At 48.7% G+C, this 17,975-nt stretch overlaps 1 protein-coding gene and 1 long non-coding RNA gene across 6 annotated transcripts in view; one reads left to right on the top strand and one right to left on the bottom strand.

Moving 5' to 3' along the window:
• Positions 1-8,732, top strand: part of LOC115615331 — a 67,328-nt gene extending 58,596 nt beyond the window's left edge. For 3 of the 4 annotated variants that reach the window (XR_003994019.1, XR_003994020.1, XR_003994021.1), the window contains one exon: positions 1,616-8,732. This is a non-coding gene — a long non-coding RNA (uncharacterized LOC115615331). The remainder of the gene's footprint in view (positions 1-1,615) is intronic. The other variant, XR_003994022.1, reaches the window with a different exon arrangement.
• Positions 8,733-10,431: 1,699 nt separating this feature from the next.
• NFATC2 (nuclear factor of activated T cells 2) overlaps positions 10,432-17,975 on the bottom strand; it is a 90,881-nt gene continuing 83,337 nt past the window's right edge. For both annotated transcript variants that reach the window (XM_030503387.1, XM_030503386.1), the window contains one exon: positions 10,432-16,571. Coding sequence is in view for 1 of the 2 variants with exons in the window: in XM_030503386.1 (XP_030359246.1) it covers positions 16,516-16,571 (56 nt within the window). In the remaining variant the exon portion in view is untranslated. The remainder of the gene's footprint in view (positions 16,572-17,975) is intronic.

Below are 17,975 nucleotides of genomic sequence, written 5' to 3'. Positions count from 1 at the left end.
CTCTCATGTCCCCGTCTGCATTTGCACGCACACCTCCTGCATGCAGCAGCTCCCCCTGCACCCTGCTGCCAGTTCCCTCTGGGAAGAGCCCCCTCCCTCCCCGCTTGCCCGGTCCCCGCATGACAGTACCGGCGGGTGACCCTGGCCCTGTCTGCAGCCCCCCAACCTCCAATGTCCCCATGCATGTCCGGCCCCAAACCCTCTTCCACTGTGCAGGCTCGGGACGAGGGTTCTCAGCAGAGAGAGAGGGAGGTAAAAGGCTTGGTTTGGGCAGCAGGATCCAACCACAGACCGAGTGCAGGCTGCATCCCGCAGCGACCTGGGCCTGGGCACTCTGTGATTCTGTGATTCCTTGACTGATTCCTCATACATGGCTGTGTTTCCCCCAGCTTGAGGAGCAGCCCGAGAAGCCTTGGTCCGCGCTGGCGCAGGCGGTGTCTGATGGCAGCAGCTGGCCAGGGGCTCTGCAGCCACCGAGGGGTCAGTGTGACCACCCACACTTTTGGTCCCTCGCCAATGCCTGTCCCTGCCCGTAGCTGCATAGAGCCTGCAAGAGCTGCTCTGCCAGTGCAGGGAGCCCACATGGGGCAGTTGGGATGCCCCAGCACCCAGTGCCAGCACCCTCGGCCCCCTCCAGCCCCGCATACCCAGAGCAACTGGAAACCACTTGTCTGCCAACGCCCCATGAGCTCACAGCAAATGCAAAGAGATCTTGGGTCAGAAGAACATCAAGAAATGTATTTACAGAACAACAAACAACAGAAAACACAACACAACAAACTAAAACTCTTCAACAAAAACCTACACCTATTCTACTTTAAACTACAATTCTTCTTCTACAAACTACAACTATTCTACTTAAAACTTCAACAAACTCTTCTATAACGAACTCCAACTCTTCTACAAAAAAAACCAAGGACCATCTCCATTGCTCTTTCACTGTCCCACGATCAGCCCGAGAGCGAGCTGAGCAGCGCCGATGTGCTGCAGTTGGGATGCATCCATGGGGGTGGAATTCAGGCCTGCCCGGCCTCGAGGTGCCCGCGGCGTCAGGACACGGCTGTGTGGCCAAGTCCTCCAGCCGGGCTCGTCATGGGTGAGCCTGTGTGAGACCCTGCACGCCACGCACAGTGAAGGCAGCGAGGGCAGGACAAGATGTGCTGCCAGCAGCGTGTGGCGAGGGCTGCCTGCTTCAGGAGGGGCCTGCAACAGCTCCGGGCCTTGAACTCTCATGTCCCCGTCTGCATTTGCACGCACACCTCCTGCATGCAGCAGCTCCCCCTGCACCCCGCTGCCAGTTCCCTCTGGGAAGCGCCCCCTCCCTCCCTGCTTGCCAGGTCCCCGCATGACAGTACCGGCGGGTGACCCTGGCCCTGTCTGCAGCCCCCCAACCTCCAATGTCCCCACGCACGTCCGGCCCCAAACCCTCTTCCACCGTGCAGGCTCGGGACGAGGGTTCTCAGCAGAGAGAGAGGGAGGTAAAAGGTTTGGTTTGGGCAGCAGGATCAAACAGGATGCCGGGTGCAGGCTGCATCCTGCAGTGACCTGGGCCTGGGCACTCTGTGATTCTGTGATTCCTTGACTGATTCCTCATACATGGCTGTGTTTCCCCCAGCTTGAGGAGCAGCCCGAGAAGCCTTGGTCAGCGCTGGCGCAGGCTGTTCCTGATGGCAGCAGCCGGCCAGGGGCTCTGCAGCTGCTGAGGTGTTGGTGCGACCACCCACACTTTTGGTCCCTCGCTGGTGCCCGGCCCTGCCCATAGCTGCAGAGAGCCTGCAAGAGCCGCTCTGCCAGTGCAGGGAGCCCACATGGGGCCATTGGGATGCCCCAGCACCCAGCGCCAGCACCCTCGGCCCCCTCCAGCCCCGCATACCCAGAGCAACTGGAAACCACTTGTCTGCCAACGCCCCATGAGCTCACAGCAAATGCAAAGAGATCTTGGGTCAGAAGAACATCAAGAAACGTATTTACAGAACAACAAACAACAGAAAACACAACACAACAAACTAAAACTCTTCAACAAAAACCTACACCTATTCTACTTTAAACTACAATTCTTCTTCTACAAACTACAACTATTCTACTTAAAACTTCAACAAACTCTTCTATAACGAACTCCAACTCTTCTACAAAAAAAACCAAGTCTTCTATGAAGTACAAATCTTCTAAAAAAACCGACATCTCTTCTTCCTGAAATTTCTTCCTGCTCCATGAAGATCCCCATCTCGGTCGGCCCTGAAAGCAAGCAGCACAAGGTCATTTCAGTGAGTCTACTGATGATGACTGTGTTTGCCACAGCCTGGGACATGCTGGGGAGAGCGCGACTCTGCTGCGGGGCTCAGCCCTGGCTGGGGCTGGGAGCCGGGCTCTACACGATGAGACTTGGCTCGCGTGGCCCAGAGGCAGCACAGTGCAGTGCAGTGGTGGTGCTTGTGCCACCAGGACAGCGTGGTGACCACGCACCGTATCCCTGCAGCAGGGTCAGCCCCAGCGTGGCAGCAGCCGGCCCACGCTCACTGCCAGCAGTGGATGGGGGCATGTGCTGTCTGCCCACTGGTTAGTCCACCTCCATGTCCTCCACCTCCTCCAAATCCACATCCACCTCCATCACCTCCTCCTCCTGCAGCCCCACTTGGATCCTGCTGGCAGCCTCCTCCTCCAGCTCCAGCATGTGTTGGAACAGCCTAAGGGAAAAGCCAAGCAGAAGAGTGCATCAGTGCTGCCCTGGGCTGTGGGAAGGGGGTCTGGGCACCCGGCCCCCTCTCGCTGCCCAGGCAGGGCCGTGGGGTGCTGGGGCCCCAGGCACGTCCCCAGCAGAAGCTGTCGGGAGGCCGGGGGCTCCTTGGCCAGCAGCACCCACCAGCTCTGACAGGCTGGCGCGTGCAGCTGGAGGATCCTGCGCCTGCTGCGCTTCAGCACCTTGTGGAGCGGTAACGGCTTGAGGACCTGCCAGAGCAGAGAGGGCAGAGGTGAGCGGCCGTGCTCCCCGCCTGCGGGACCCGGGCATAGACACGGCCCCGCGCCTGCCTCGGCACCCACATGCTCCTTACTCTGCGTAGGCAGCTCTTTGCGTCCTCGCTGGGCTCGGCCACCAGCAGGATAAAGGTGGTCTTCCTGTGGGGCTGCATGGTGGCACCGAGATGGGGACCGTGGAGCAGGGAACCGCAGACAAGGCCCAGCGGTAGGTTAGAAGGGCTGGGAGTAGGGCAGAAGGGCTTGGGGGCCCAGGAAGGGTCAGAGGGAGCACAGGAGAAGCGTAGGGTGCAGGGGCGAAGTTCTGTGTTGTGCGTCTCACTGGTAACGGGCAGTTCCCAGTGGATCACGGGCTGCAACATCACAGCTCCGTGACACCGCAGTTCCGGAACTGCTGTGCATCAGGGGATGGGGACGAGCCCTGAAGGGGCTGCAGCTTCATGGGGCACATGCGGCAATCCTAACTTTACTTCTTGAGATGACTGAAATAAATACACTCTTGTGCTTCAGTAGACAATAAACTGGTTGAACCCTGCGCTGGCCAACTCCATGGGGCCAGGACCATCTCCATTGCTCTTTCACTGTCCCACGATCAGCCCGAGAGCGAGCTGAGCAGCGCCGATGTGCTGCAGTTGGGATGCATCCATGGGGGTGGAATTCAGGCCTGCCCGGCCTCGAGGTGCCCGCGGCGTCAGGACACGGCTGTGTGGCCAAGTCCTCCAGCCGGGCTCGTCATGGGTGAGCCTGTGTGAGACCCTGCACGCCACGCACAGTGAAGGCAGCGAGGGCAGGACAAGATGTGCTGCCAGCAGCGTGTGGCGAGGGCTGCCTGCTTCAGGAGGGGCCTGCAACAGCTCCGGGCCTTGAACTCTCATGTCCCCGTCTGCATTTGCACGCACACCTCCTGCATGCAGCAGCTCCCCCTGCACCCCGCTGCCAGTTCCCTCTGGGAAGCGCCCCCTCCCTCCCTGCTTGCCAGGTCCCCGCATGACAGTACCGGCGGGTGACCCTGGCCCTGTCTGCAGCCCCCCAACCTCCAATGTCCCCACGCACGTCCGGCCCCAAACCCTCTTCCACCGTGCAGGCTCGGGACGAGGGTTCTCAGCAGAGAGAGAGGGAGGTAAAAGGTTTGGTTTGGGCAGCAGGATCAAACAGGATGCCGGGTGCAGGCTGCATCCTGCAGTGACCTGGGCCTGGGCACTCTGTGATTCTATGATTCCTTGACTGATTCCTCATACATGGCTGTGTTTCCCCCAGCTTGAGGAGCAGCCCGAGAAGCCTTGGTCAGCGCTGGCGCAGGCTGTTCCTGATGGCAGCAGCCGGCCAGGGGCTCTGCAGCTGCTGAGGTGTTGGTGCGACCACCCACACTTTTGGTCCCTCGCTGGTGCCCGGCCCTGCCCATAGCTGCAGAGAGCCTGCAAGAGCCGCTCTGCCAGTGCAGGGAGCCCACATGGGGCCATTGGGATGCCCCAGCACCCAGCGCCAGCACCCTCGGCCCCCTCCAGCCCCGCATACCCAGAGCAACTGGAAACCACTTGTCTGCCAACGCCCCATGAGCTCACAGCAAATGCAAAGAGATCTTGGGTCAGAAGAACATCAAGAAACGTATTTACAGAACAACAAACAACAGAAAACACAACACAACAAACTAAAACTCTTCAACAAAAACCTACACCTATTCTACTTTAAACTACAATTCTTCTTCTACAAACTACAACTATTCTACTTAAAACTTCAACAAACTCTTCTATAACGAACTCCAACTCTTCTACAAAAAAAACCAAGTCTTCTATGAAGTACAAATCTTCTAAAAAAACCGACATCTCTTCTTCCTGAAATTTCTTCCTGCTCCATGAAGATCCCCATCTCGGTCGGCCCTGAAAGCAAGCAGCACAAGGTCATTTCAGTGAGTCTACTGATGATGACTGTGTTTGCCACAGCCTGGGACATGCTGGGGAGAGCGCGACTCTGCTGCGGGGCTCAGCCCTGGCTGGGGCTGGGAGCCGGGCTCTACACGATGAGACTTGGCTCGCGTGGCCCAGAGGCAGCACAGTGCAGTGCAGTGGTGGTGCTTGTGCCACCAGGACAGCGTGGTGACCACGCACCGTATCCCTGCAGCAGGGTCAGCCCCAGCGTGGCAGCAGCCGGCCCACGCTCACTGCCAGCAGTGGATGGGGGCATGTGCTGTCTGCCCACTGGTTAGTCCACCTCCATGTCCTCCACCTCCTCCAAATCCACATCCACCTCCATCACCTCCTCCTCCTGCAGCCCCACTTGGATCCTGCTGGCAGCCTCCTCCTCCAGCTCCAGCATGTGTTGGAACAGCCTAAGGGAAAAGCCAAGCAGAAGAGTGCATCAGTGCTGCCCTGGGCTGTGGGAAGGGGGTCTGGGCACCCGGCCCCCTCTCGCTGCCCAGGCAGGGCCGTGGGGTGCTGGGGCCCCAGGCACGTCCCCAGCAGAAGCTGTCGGGAGGCCGGGGGCTCCTTGGCCAGCAGCACCCACCAGCTCTGACAGGCTGGCGCGTGCAGCTGGAGGATCCTGCGCCTGCTGCGCTTCAGCACCTTGTGGAGCGGTAACGGCTTGAGGACCTGCCAGAGCAGAGAGGGCAGAGGTGAGCGGCCGTGCTCCCCGCCTGCGGGACCCGGGCATAGACACGGCCCCGCGCCTGCCTCGGCACCCACATGCTCCTTACTCTGCGTAGGCAGCTCTTTGCGTCCTCGCTGGGCTCGGCCACCAGCAGGATAAAGGTGGTCTTCCTGTGGGGCTGCATGGTGGCACCGAGATGGGGACCGTGGAGCAGGGAACCGCAGACAAGGCCCAGCGGTAGGTTAGAAGGGCTGGGAGTAGGGCAGAAGGGCTTGGGGGCCCAGGAAGGGTCAGAGGGAGCACAGGAGAAGCGTAGGGTGCAGGGGCGAAGTTCTGTGTTGTGCGTCTCACTGGTAACGGGCAGTTCCCAGTGGATCACGGGCTGCAACATCACAGCTCCGTGACACCGCAGTTCCGGAACTGCTGTGCATCAGGGGATGGGGACGAGCCCTGAAGGGGCTGCAGCTTCATGGGGCACATGCGGCAATCCTAACTTTACTTCTTGAGATGACTGAAATAAATACACTCTTGTGCTTCAGTAGACAATAAACTGGTTGAACCCTGCGCTGGCCAACTCCATGGGGCCAGGACCATCTCCATTGCTCTTTCACTGTCCCACGATCAGCCCGAGAGCGAGCTGAGCAGCGCCGATGTGCTGCAGTTGGGATGCATCCATGGGGGTGGAATTCAGGCCTGCCCGGCCTCGAGGTGCCCGCGGCGTCAGGACACGGCTGTGTGGCCAAGTCCTCCAGCCGGGCTCGTCATGGGTGAGCCTGTGTGAGACCCTGCACGCCACGCACAGTGAAGGCAGCGAGGGCAGGACAAGATGTGCTGCCAGCAGCGTGTGGCGAGGGCTGCCTGCTTCAGGAGGGGCCTGCAACAGCTCCGGGCCTTGAACTCTCATGTCCCCGTCTGCATTTGCACGCACACCTCCTGCATGCAGCAGCTCCCCCTGCACCCCGCTGCCAGTTCCCTCTGGGAAGCGCCCCCTCCCTCCCTGCTTGCCAGGTCCCCGCATGACAGTACCGGCGGGTGACCCTGGCCCTGTCTGCAGCCCCCCAACCTCCAATGTCCCCACGCACGTCCGGCCCCAAACCCTCTTCCACCGTGCAGGCTCGGGACGAGGGTTCTCAGCAGAGAGAGAGGGAGGTAAAAGGTTTGGTTTGGGCAGCAGGATCAAACAGGATGCCGGGTGCAGGCTGCATCCTGCAGTGACCTGGGCCTGGGCACTCTGTGATTCTGTGATTCCATGACTGATTCCTCATACATGGCTGTGTTTCCCCCAGCTTGAGGAGCAGCCCGAGAAGCCTTGGTCAGCGCTGGCGCAGGCTGTTCCTGATGGCAGCAGCCGGCCAGGGGCTCTGCAGCTGCTGAGGTGTTGGTGCGACCACCCACACTTTTGGTCCCTCGCTGGTGCCCGGCCCTGCCCATAGCTGCAGAGAGCCTGCAAGAGCCGCTCTGCCAGTGCAGGGAGCCCACATGGGGCCATTGGGATGCCCCAGCACCCAGCGCCAGCACCCTCGGCCCCCTCCAGCCCCGCATACCCAGAGCAACTGGAAACCACTTGTCTGCCAACGCCCCATGAGCTCACAGCAAATGCAAAGAGATCTTGGGTCAGAAGAACATCAAGAAACGTATTTACAGAACAACAAACAACAGAAAACACAACACAACAAACTAAAACTCTTCAACAAAAACCTACACCTATTCTACTTTAAACTACAATTCTTCTTCTACAAACTACAACTATTCTACTTAAAACTTCAACAAACTCTTCTATAACGAACTCCAACTCTTCTACAAAAAAAACCAAGTCTTCTATGAAGTACAAATCTTCTAAAAAAACCGACATCTCTTCTTCCTGAAATTTCTTCCTGCTCCATGAAGATCCCCCATCTCGGTCGGCCCTGAAAGCAAGCAGCACAAGGTCATTTCAGTGAGTCTACTGATGATGACTGTGTTTGCCACAGCCTGGGACATGCTGGGGAGAGCGCGACTCTGCTGCGGGGCTCAGCCCTGGCTGGGGCTGGGAGCCGGGCTCTACACGATGAGACTTGGCTTGCGTGGCCCAGAGGCAGCACAGTGCAGCACTGTGGTGGTGCTTGTGCCCCAGGACAGCATGTTCACTGCGCACCATATCCCTGCAGCAGGGTCAGCCCCAGCGTGGCAGCAGCTGGCCCACGCTCACTGCCAGCAGTGGATGGGGGCATGTGCTGTCTGCCCACTGGTTAGTCCACCTCCATGTCCTCCACCTCCTCCAAATCCACATCTGCCTCCATCACCTCCTCCTCCTGCAGCCCCACTTGGATCCTGCTGGCAGCCTCCTCCTCCGGCCCCAGCATGTGTTGGAACAGCTCTGACAGGCTGGCGCGTGCAGCTGGAGGATCCTGCGCCTGCTGCGCTTCAGCACCTTGTGGAGCGGTAACGGCTTGAGGACCTGCCAGAGCAGAGAGGCCGGGGTGATCGGCAGTGCTTCCTGCCTGCGGGACCCGGGCACAGATGCCTCCCTGTGCCTGCCTCGGCACCCACAGGCTCCTTACTCTGCATAGGCAGCTCTTTGCATCCTCGCTCCAGCAAGGGCTGGGCTCGGCCACCAGCAGGACAAAGGTGGTCTTCCTATGGGGCTGCATGGCAGCACCGAGATGGGGACCGTGGAGCAGGGAACCACAGACAAGGCCAGGCGGTAGGTTAGAAGGGCTGGGAGTAGGGCAGAGAGCTGGGAGCAGGGCAGAAGGGCTTGGGGGTCCAGGAAGGGTCAGAGGGAGCACAGGAGAAGCGTAGGGTGCAGGGGCGAAGGTCTGTGTTGTGCGTCTCACTGGTAACGGGCAGTTGCCGGTGGAACATGGGCTGCGACATCACAGTTCCGTGACACCGCAGTTCTGGAACTGCTGTGCAGCAGGGGATGGGGACGAGCCCTGAAGGGGCTGCAGCTTCATGGGGCACATGCGGCAATCCGAACTTTACCTCTTGAGGTGATTGAAATACACTCTTGTGCTTCAGTAGACAATAAACTGGTTGAACCCTGCACTGGCCAACTCCATGGGGCCAGGACCATTTCCATTGCCCTTTCACTGTCCCATGAACAGCCCGAGAGCGAGCTGAGCAGTGCTGATGTGCTGCAGTTGGGATGCGTCCATGGGGGTGGAATTCAGCCCTGCCTGGCCTTGAGGTGCCCGCGGCGTCAGGACACGGCTGTATGGCCACGTCCTCCAGCCGGGCCCACCACGGGTGAGCCCATGCGAGAACCTGTGCCCCACGCTGTGCAGCTCCTGCCAGCATGTCCCGACTCCCCCTTCCCAGAGGCCTCACAACCTCAGCAATTTTGCTGTGCCCGTAGTGTTGCCCTTTAGTTTAGTAGCTGTGTCCTTCCCTTCCTTAAAATTATAAATAAAAATGATTCAAGCCCCTCTACAATATGAGTTTAATGAGGTGATAGATTTTCATAGGAGCAGATGGTCCACAGGGGGTGAGCAGGGACAGGGAGGACGACGCCAGTGTTGGGTGGAAGCCCATCTTTTTCTGCGAAGCTCCCTTAGCAGCAACCCAGTTAAGCGCGGCCACCTGAGCAAGCCAGTGGTGATGTATTGAGAAAAGAATCTGGTATGAAGCTGAAAGGCAGCTTCTTAAATTGAGTAAATTACCTTTGTATTAAAGAAAAAAAAAAAGAACTTGTAAATCGCGTATTTACACAATGGAGCACGCGAGCAAGTGAGTTCTCATACGAAACCCAGATGTTCATTAGAAACATGAATTTTTCTTCCTTGCTGCTACCCTGAAAAGCAAACTGGGGGAAAAAAGTCAGCTGTGTTGAAGGGGTATAAAGGAGTGAGTTAAGTCTGCAAAATCCAGGAAATTTCCCGTTAAGACCAAAAATCTGGGGTACTGTTGTAGTCTTTTAATTTGGACCCAAGATATAAATTAAAGCCAGAGTATCAGGTCAGGTGCCCAAGTTCTCAGCCCTTAACTGTGGAATTTCCAGGTTAGGTTACTTAAATTTTCCTGTTGCTGAATAAAGCTAAAATCCTACATGCCATATATTTGCTCATCATAAAACGTTCTCTCCTAGCCAGTAACAGCTTCTTTGTTGGCAAAGCCTGTCTGGTTTATGAGCTTCCCAGCCTTTGTATAGTGTACTGGGAGTTAAGAACTTCCACATGGCGCTTGCTTTGAGGCTTTTGTGAATAAGCAAAGCAAAGTGCTTGCTCTATGTCCAACAAATGCATCAAATATGGTTTGAATTCTCTGTTTTTAAATGCAAAGGATAATATTGATTTTGTTAAGGTAAATGTCTTTAATAGTATGCTGTATAAACTCGACTCGTACTGAGACGTAATGGGCTCTGGGCATTGTTCCAGCACAGCAGTAGGAAAATGTATCTTTTAGTGTCTCCAGTAGAGAAATGAAGAATTAAGATTTAGATGAACAAAAAATTAAATGGTGTACATCCCTGGTCTCCAAAAAGCACATACTGATGCAGAAGGACGTTTACACAGATGGAAATTATAGCTGTATTTAGGACAAAACTGTTGATGTGGGTGGTTTAATGCTTTTTATTGAGATGGTGCTGGTGGGAATGGAAAATTAAATGAGTGAAAACAAACAATAAGAGAAAATGAAGAAGTTCATAGAATTGTCACTGTATGAATCAATCTATCATCTCATCTACAGAAACTGAGCAATATCTTGTTGCAGTGGGGTACTGGGCATCTCATTAACAAAGTACTCCATACTCTGAAATCCTTATGCATGCCCATTTGTTAGTATTTAGGAGGGTGATGAGGACAAGACAACTATCAATTGGGTGAGTCACCCCTTGATATTACTTTATCAAAGGCAATAAAGGTATGTAAGAACAGACCAAACACTCATGCAGCAGATGATATCCTTTCATTTATTGCTAAGCTACCATAGTACAGGCAATATATAAAAATATTTTACAGATAGCAAAAAATCATTACATTGGAGGTTAACAATGTTGTTGTAGGAATGTGAATTATACAAACCCCTTTTCAAATCTTAAAACTTAGGCTTTTGAACAAACTGATTAAAAAGACATCTGTTAGGATGATTGGAGTGACAATTCTCACTCGTGTATCTATTAACATATGGCTTTACCTGAACATACAGGGTAGGGCTTCAGCAAGGAGGTTTGGATTTCAGTGGGGGAGGATCCCTTCATAATTACATACACTCATACACACACACACACACACACATATATGTAAGTCTCAGGCCACCATTATTCAGTCTGTATGTCAATTCTCTAGTCCCAGGTCTCACCACACTGCCTGTGTAGTAAGGTACTGATAAGCATCACTAAAATGATGGCAGTTTATCCTGATTATTCCAACACCACATCTGTGGATTTCTGAGCTATTACAAACACATACATCATCATTCATTATTGTGGCTCACTCATTCTAGAATTTTCTACCCAGTTTTGTTATTTTATGAGTGTTATTAAAAAGAAACTCAAATTCCTAACTTTTCCCCAGATAACCACTTATTTGCAGCCTGTATGATCTTTTACAGTACCAACACCTTCATTTGAAATTTATTGCGATGCAGGTCAGGTACCAATTTAGGTTTTCTGTACCTCAGGAACAACAGAAATGACTAAACAAATCTTAAACAGCCCATAGTAGATTAGATACTGACTGGTAGTTAGACAAATTGCTATCGGCTGTCACCCGCTGCAGTTATGAAGTAGCAGACATTAACAAGACAGATGTCAATCTTACGTTAAACATTCAAAAAGGTGGGTTTTTCATTCTGAACTGAGATGAATAAAGAATTATAACTTTCCACGTGTGATAGCAGACAGACGCCTTATTTACAGTAAGAAATCACTGCAATGTAAATGATGAGGAAAACAGTTGATTTCTGGAGAAGCTGCAATTCACCCAGGCTAAACCTAACTCTGGTGCCCCTTCCTAGTGCACAGGAATATGTAATATAAATAACATACACTCAGAATTGCAGATCAACTGGAACATGAGAAGATTTTAAGGGGTGCAAAATTTACAAAGAACTGAATCAATTTGAGGTTTGATATTAAGACAGTCATTTTCTTGAATCCCATCTGGCAGATAATTGTTCCTTATTAAGTAGCAATTTGGAAATAAATGCACGGGAAAAAGACAGACTGAAATATTTAGAAACATTTTTCTGAAATGTTTAAAGCTGTCTTTGAAGTCTTTGGAAAATTTATCCAATACATCTTTTTTAGGACAATAACAATTCTACAACAATTGCATAGAAAATACACTCAGAAAATGAAAATTGATCCTTTATAAATACTATCCTTAATCCAAAAGGTGTTGCATATTTGGTCAGACAAAAAGCATAGACACTTTTTTGTAAAGATATGGATTACAAAATATACTTCAAAAAAACATGCTAGCTAATTTGAGAACTGTTTTAGATATGTTATTAAGCAGCAGCATTTTATACAATAGAGAATAACATAGTGCTGGTTTTGGAAATATTCTACATTCAGAAAATGCTTTATTCCTACAGGAAGAATGGAAGTGATACATATTTACATGGATACAAATAAAGCAAGTGCAAAAACCATGGCTCTTCTACATTCTTTCTACCAATAAAAACACATACATTAGACACTTTCATTCCGTTGCTGCTGTTCAGATCTTACATTTTGCTCATTCTCATGGAGAAAAACAAAAACGGGACTTCATATTTCATTGCAAGTATCTTCACGAGCCATTACTCTCCTGGCAAACTGTACTTCCAACACTCATAACTGACAAAAACTAATCTTCCTGGTATCTGTCCACTCCCATTCCACTCTCAAACTGTTTACATATCACGAATGATGATTTTTGTCTACGTATTCATATACTTGATGCAGAAGTTTATAGAAGCTCATCCTGTATTTGCAGCCAAAGCTTGGATGGAAAAAAAATGAAAGTAAAAAAAAAAATGCACACACACACAAAAAGAGAAAGAGATGAACTTCTGATTTCCAACGAGCCCCATGTACTTCGCATGGTATAACTTTGATGGAAAATGCATTAGAGTTGTTCACCCTGTTGAGAATATATTTGGAGGCCTTTGGTACAATGGCAGGAAGGCACTGTGGTGAAACATTCAGACAACTGAGGAAAGACAGAGTTTCCTCATGTGCAAATATGGCTATCTTCCAGATAAAGTGAGAACAAATTACTCACAAAATGGTATTAACTCTTCCAAGGTTAAGCTAATGCTTCTGCAGAAAGAAAGAAAGTTGTTTTAAGTAACAAAATATTAATACTGGAAAACCACTGCTCAGCAAGAACAGGAAATAATTTAGTACTGTGTATTTCAAAGTTCTTCAGCCTAGCTATATACTTTTAACATAACAGTTTTCTGCTTAAAAAGAGACACCAATGCATTTGTCATGCACTAACCAACCAATGCAATGCACAACGCTATGTCTGAGGATGGTCTTTTTCTCTGGAAATAAATATAAAGTTGGTTAAAACTGTATTATTTAACTAACGGTTGCATGTAAAAGCAGATAGAGTAGCACAGCCTGACCTCCTGTAGCTGTAAATAAAACCACTAAAATGTAGTCTATATTATATACATTTTATGAACCCTTGATCCAGTAGCTGGCTTCATGTGCCTGCATATGTCCGGCTGACTGGAGCCAATTACAGGATCATGCCCCAAGTTTGTAACTGGGGGGGGGGGGAGGGAATGTGTGTTCATATATAATTATATATATATAATATATCCATATAGATCCATATGGTTATATTATATGAATATATATATATGCACTGACACAAACACAGATTAATATCTATGCATTAAAAACAAGGAAGAAATACAACTAATGCAAGCATGAGTAAAGCACTTGTAGCCCATTAAATAACAAGTCCCCTCCCCCTCTCTACAGCAAAGTGCCCAAAGGAACACAGAAGAGCAGTGGAAAACTTGTCTTTCGGTTAAAGAGCGCATGTTTTGTGGGTGCATCCTGCAAAGTAGCTTCGATGGAGCAGTGCAAGGGCTCAGGGCTTTGCCTGCCTGGGTCCCTTAGAATGCTGCAAAGCTTTTGCTATGAGCCCACATTTTTCTTGTCTGCTATACACATTTATGCCTTATAGTAAAAAGAGGAGAAAGATGTTTAAATGATCAGTGGGGGAGAGTGGCAAAATATAAAAGTAAAACTCAGTCTGCATCATGAACTTACATACTGCAATTGCACGCTGCAGGAGGAAGGTTGCCAGCGCATTCGCTCTGTGTTATCTGACTTCAAGATCAGCCATTCAGCTGCATACAGAGGACTATTGACAAGCAGTTGCTATGGACAATCACCAAATAAGCAGAAATATTTTTAAACTACATCAGTGTGTCTTCTGATTTGAAAAGCCTTTAATGTTGTTCGATATTCTAGTTAAAATCCAGCAAGAGAAAAGTTTATGTATGTCACCTATTTGGGGATTTTTCTCTGAATGGCTTTTTGGTTTGCTTTGTTTTAAATTTCTCCTATACTTTATAGGCCTGATCAGGGAAAATTAGATGGTCATTTTTGATATGTCCAAGCTTGAATTCTGTGAAACCAGCAGACACATTTCATCTGTTCTTTTACTCAGCTGCAGCAAAGAACTTCTGACAGGCAACTTCTGGCCTGAGGATTTCTTTTAAATTGTCCAAAACCATCAGACTGCATTAAAAATCCATACTATATGTCACATTTTGGTGCACTGGCAGTTTTAAAACAGTCCAAAGTAGCTATTTTGAGGCATGTGAGCCAGTCAAAGCACTGTAAGAGTGCTGTATACTACAATCAGTAATTCCCCTGTGCAGAAGTCTTTTTCAGCTAGTCTGAGCCTCAGTTTTGTCTCTGTAGAAGTCAGCAATAAAAAAAGGCCATTTTCACCTCTGCAGGCATTCGGGTATCTTGCCATTCATACTGATGCCATGTGCAGAGCTCACAGTATAAGCACCAGTATGAGACATACAGTGACTTTTTGGTGTTGGGATACAGGGTACTCATTTTGTGATAGAAGATTTTAATCTCACAAAGCAGACCAGCTTATTCTGGTGCTATTGGTAGGTGTTAGCAGTACTTCAAGGGGAAAAAAAGCAGCAAATCCTCCCAAGTTGTGTTATTAATACCAGTTTAGGATGTGCAGTCAGGAAAGGCTCTGCTCTGGTTCTGGATCTTGGTTAAATCCAGAGATTAGAGCTGCTCTTGTGAAATTCAGATTTCTGTTTAAGATACAAGATTATAGCTGAGACTAGGTCAGGTGTTCTGGAAAGTCTAATGCTTCTGTCTCCCACTCTGAAACTGAAGACTTTGTGGAGTTTAAGTGCCAGCTTTTAGTGGTAGAAAATATATTCTTCTCAATACTCCTGAAATGATTTCTGTTGAACTAAGCACATACTCTGCAGGGTTTATGCGAGATCTTTCTGCACTATTGGGGAACAAATTATGTAGCTGCTCTGCTGGTCTGCTGCATTCATGTAACCTAATTCCTGCTGTGAGCATGTGGGCATGTTGGTATTCAGCAAAGTTTACTGTGAAACAACTGAAAACAGGATAGTTTCACTGCGTTTTCTAGAACAGAGCTCCAGCTCTGCCCTCTTAAAGATATCAGCACTCCTCATTTACAAAACCAGAAAAGATTACTATGTTTTTCCTACAATATTATGGCTATCTATCTTCTACTGTACATTGATTATCCACTCATGATGCCTTTTTATCACACTGTGGTAGTAATGCCATACCAAAATGTTATTAACTTGCTAGCTGTACAACTGCAGATGGCAGCGGTTATCCTTTATTGTGATAAGCATGTGCCAGTACAGTATATTCCAACACATGAAGCAGAACATAACATACTAACTCACATGGAAATTTAACCTTTTGAGAGATTGCTGGTAGCTTTGCAAAGCTATAGGTGAATATAAGTAAGTGTGTATTTTTTTCTGGAACATATGGCTTCTGTAACATGCAATTAATGACTTCTGTAAGATGCAATTATTTTCCTCTGCAGCTTGCGCGGTTAAATGCTACAGCTGCTAAAATGAGACAAGTTACAAGCCAATAGTAGGTTCTATATGAAAAGAAACAGCAACAATTTATCAGAGAGAAAATAAGGTGTGTTCATACACTTCCTAAACATTAATAAGGATCAATCATAAACTCTTTGGCTTCACTGTGACTCCTATATATTAATCTCTTTTTTATCTGGGTTTATTTTACCTTGGGACAGGTGTTACAGCTGCTGAATTGCTCTTTTCACTGGTTCTCTGTAAGTATCCTTCTCCTTCAAACTCCTATCCTATCTGACAAGAAAAATGAAGGAAACTCTTGGATTCAGCTGACATCTACTGTTTGAAATACTGATCACAGTGCTCAGAGTCAGAAAAAAATGGCTTTTGATCCCAGGTTGGATAAAGGCTGAGCAAGCTTGGATTGCCCCAGTTTCCTACAGCAATAAAATGTCCTAAAAGGGCTTTGAGACCTGGAGGGCAAGTCATTGTTACTGAACCGCAAATTGGCGTTATTCTTTTATGGAATATATTACTCTTTCTTCCCCCATTTCCCACCCCACCCAAATAAGCACTAAGATATAACCTCCCTTGCTTTGTGCTGTGTTCAGGAGTGACATATCCCTTCTCCCTTATTACTAAGATAGATCGATACGTAGACAGATATTTTGCAGCAGGCTTGAAGAGTTTCCTCAGTCAGATGCTCTGTTACAGGAGAACAATACGATCTTTGGACGAAAGGAAGGGTGTCCTTCTCGATGTTTACAGAGAGAGGTGGCAAGTTGCTTAGTCAAGGCTGTCAGCTTGATGCCAATACATTGTTCCTTGCATTGAATTGGTGCCTTGAGATGAAGAGTTAAGGAAGCAGGAGGTTGCAGGGCCACTGGAAGGATCTAAGAGGTCAGCTATGGAAGGATTCAGTAAAAGAAGTTGTCTCACAGATCTCTTCTTCTATGTCTGATTTCTGGCAGGGAGTCCAGAAAATTCCTTCCTGATAATTTCATTAACTGTGAAATAAGATAAAGAAATATTAGAGCACCTTCCAAATCACAAGAAGTAAAAGCAATCCTTGGGCAGTTTGCTGTTAAGCTGAAAACATCCCCTCTGTATTTATAACATAACTTTCTTAAAACCTAAAACTTTTAGTACTATTTACTCAGACTGGAAGGCACAGGAGAAAGAGCAGAGAGAGAGGGTTTACACTGTGCTCAGCATGCTTCGAGTACCATAAAAACGCAACTGAGAAGCTGTACCATGTCTCCAGTACATGCTACATCCCTTATGTACACAACACTTTCCCTCTTTCACAGACATTTCCTTTACCCAAGGTAAAAAGGGAAAATCTGTAAGTCTCTGAGCACTTTAACATTTTAAGTAGGCTGAAAAAAGAATATTTTGAAAAGAAAAAGGCAGGTTTGGAGGAAATATAATGCACAGTGATGAAAATACGAAGATTGAAATTCAGGAGGAAAGGTGGCTTTTTTTGTGGTTTTCTTCTTTGGTATTTTTTTTAAATGTTGCTATAGATTCCATTCACTGTACATTTTTATTACAGTTTGCTTGCGGAATGTAGCATAAGCAAACTTCCATGCACCGCTATGATACTGAGAGGCTGCAGCAGGCTTGTTAATAAAGCTCCAGAGAAGACACTGAAGAACTTTGTTCTCTGTTTAAAAAATCAGAACAATATTAGATGTTATCTACAACAGCCATTCTCTCCTGTCACACTTATTTGCCTAAAGCACCCTCTGGTACCTCCTGGAACAACAAATCTGTCTCTAGGCTGCACTTTCAGTAGGAGAGACCTAGAACATGGGTATTTTGATTCAGAAACATCAGAACTGCTTGTTTTGGGAATCCATTTCACATGCAGCTCCTTGGCGCTGTATTCACCAAGGGGGGTTCACGGTTTGGAAACTGTTTCCGTACTTTGACAAATTTGCCTTAAAACCAGACCAAATTTTCTAAGGTTTCAGGCCTCAGATTTAAATTATTTCTCCCTGCTGATATTTAAGGGCCAAGACAAGGACTAACTTAAATCAAAGACAACCTTCATCCAAGACTGATTAATCCTCAGGCATGCAGCTGTAGGACTCCTCCACATTTAGGCCCATTTCTAACAAATGTTTATGAAAATCATTAATTAACATGCTATTTCACCACTTCCCACTATTAAAAGAAATGGTGGCCAATCTCTTATTGTCTCTAGGAAGGGAGAACACATGTATTAATTTTTAATAGTTATGTCTAGTAGTTTGAAGTCTCCCTCCATTCTACATGCAATGGCATTTATCTCAGAGAAAGTAAAATCTATGCTTTATGCAAAGCTCCATCTCATCACTGTATGGATGTCTGCTGAGGTGGGCTGCACTCCTCAAGGACTAACTATTCACACACATCATGGCTAGGTG

This window comes from Strigops habroptila, chromosome 13 (genome assembly GCF_004027225.2).
Source record: "Strigops habroptila isolate Jane chromosome 13, bStrHab1.2.pri, whole genome shotgun sequence".
NCBI lineage: Eukaryota > Metazoa > Chordata > Aves > Psittaciformes > Psittacidae > Strigops > Strigops habroptila.
This window is presented reverse-complemented; position numbering and strand designations above follow the sequence as displayed.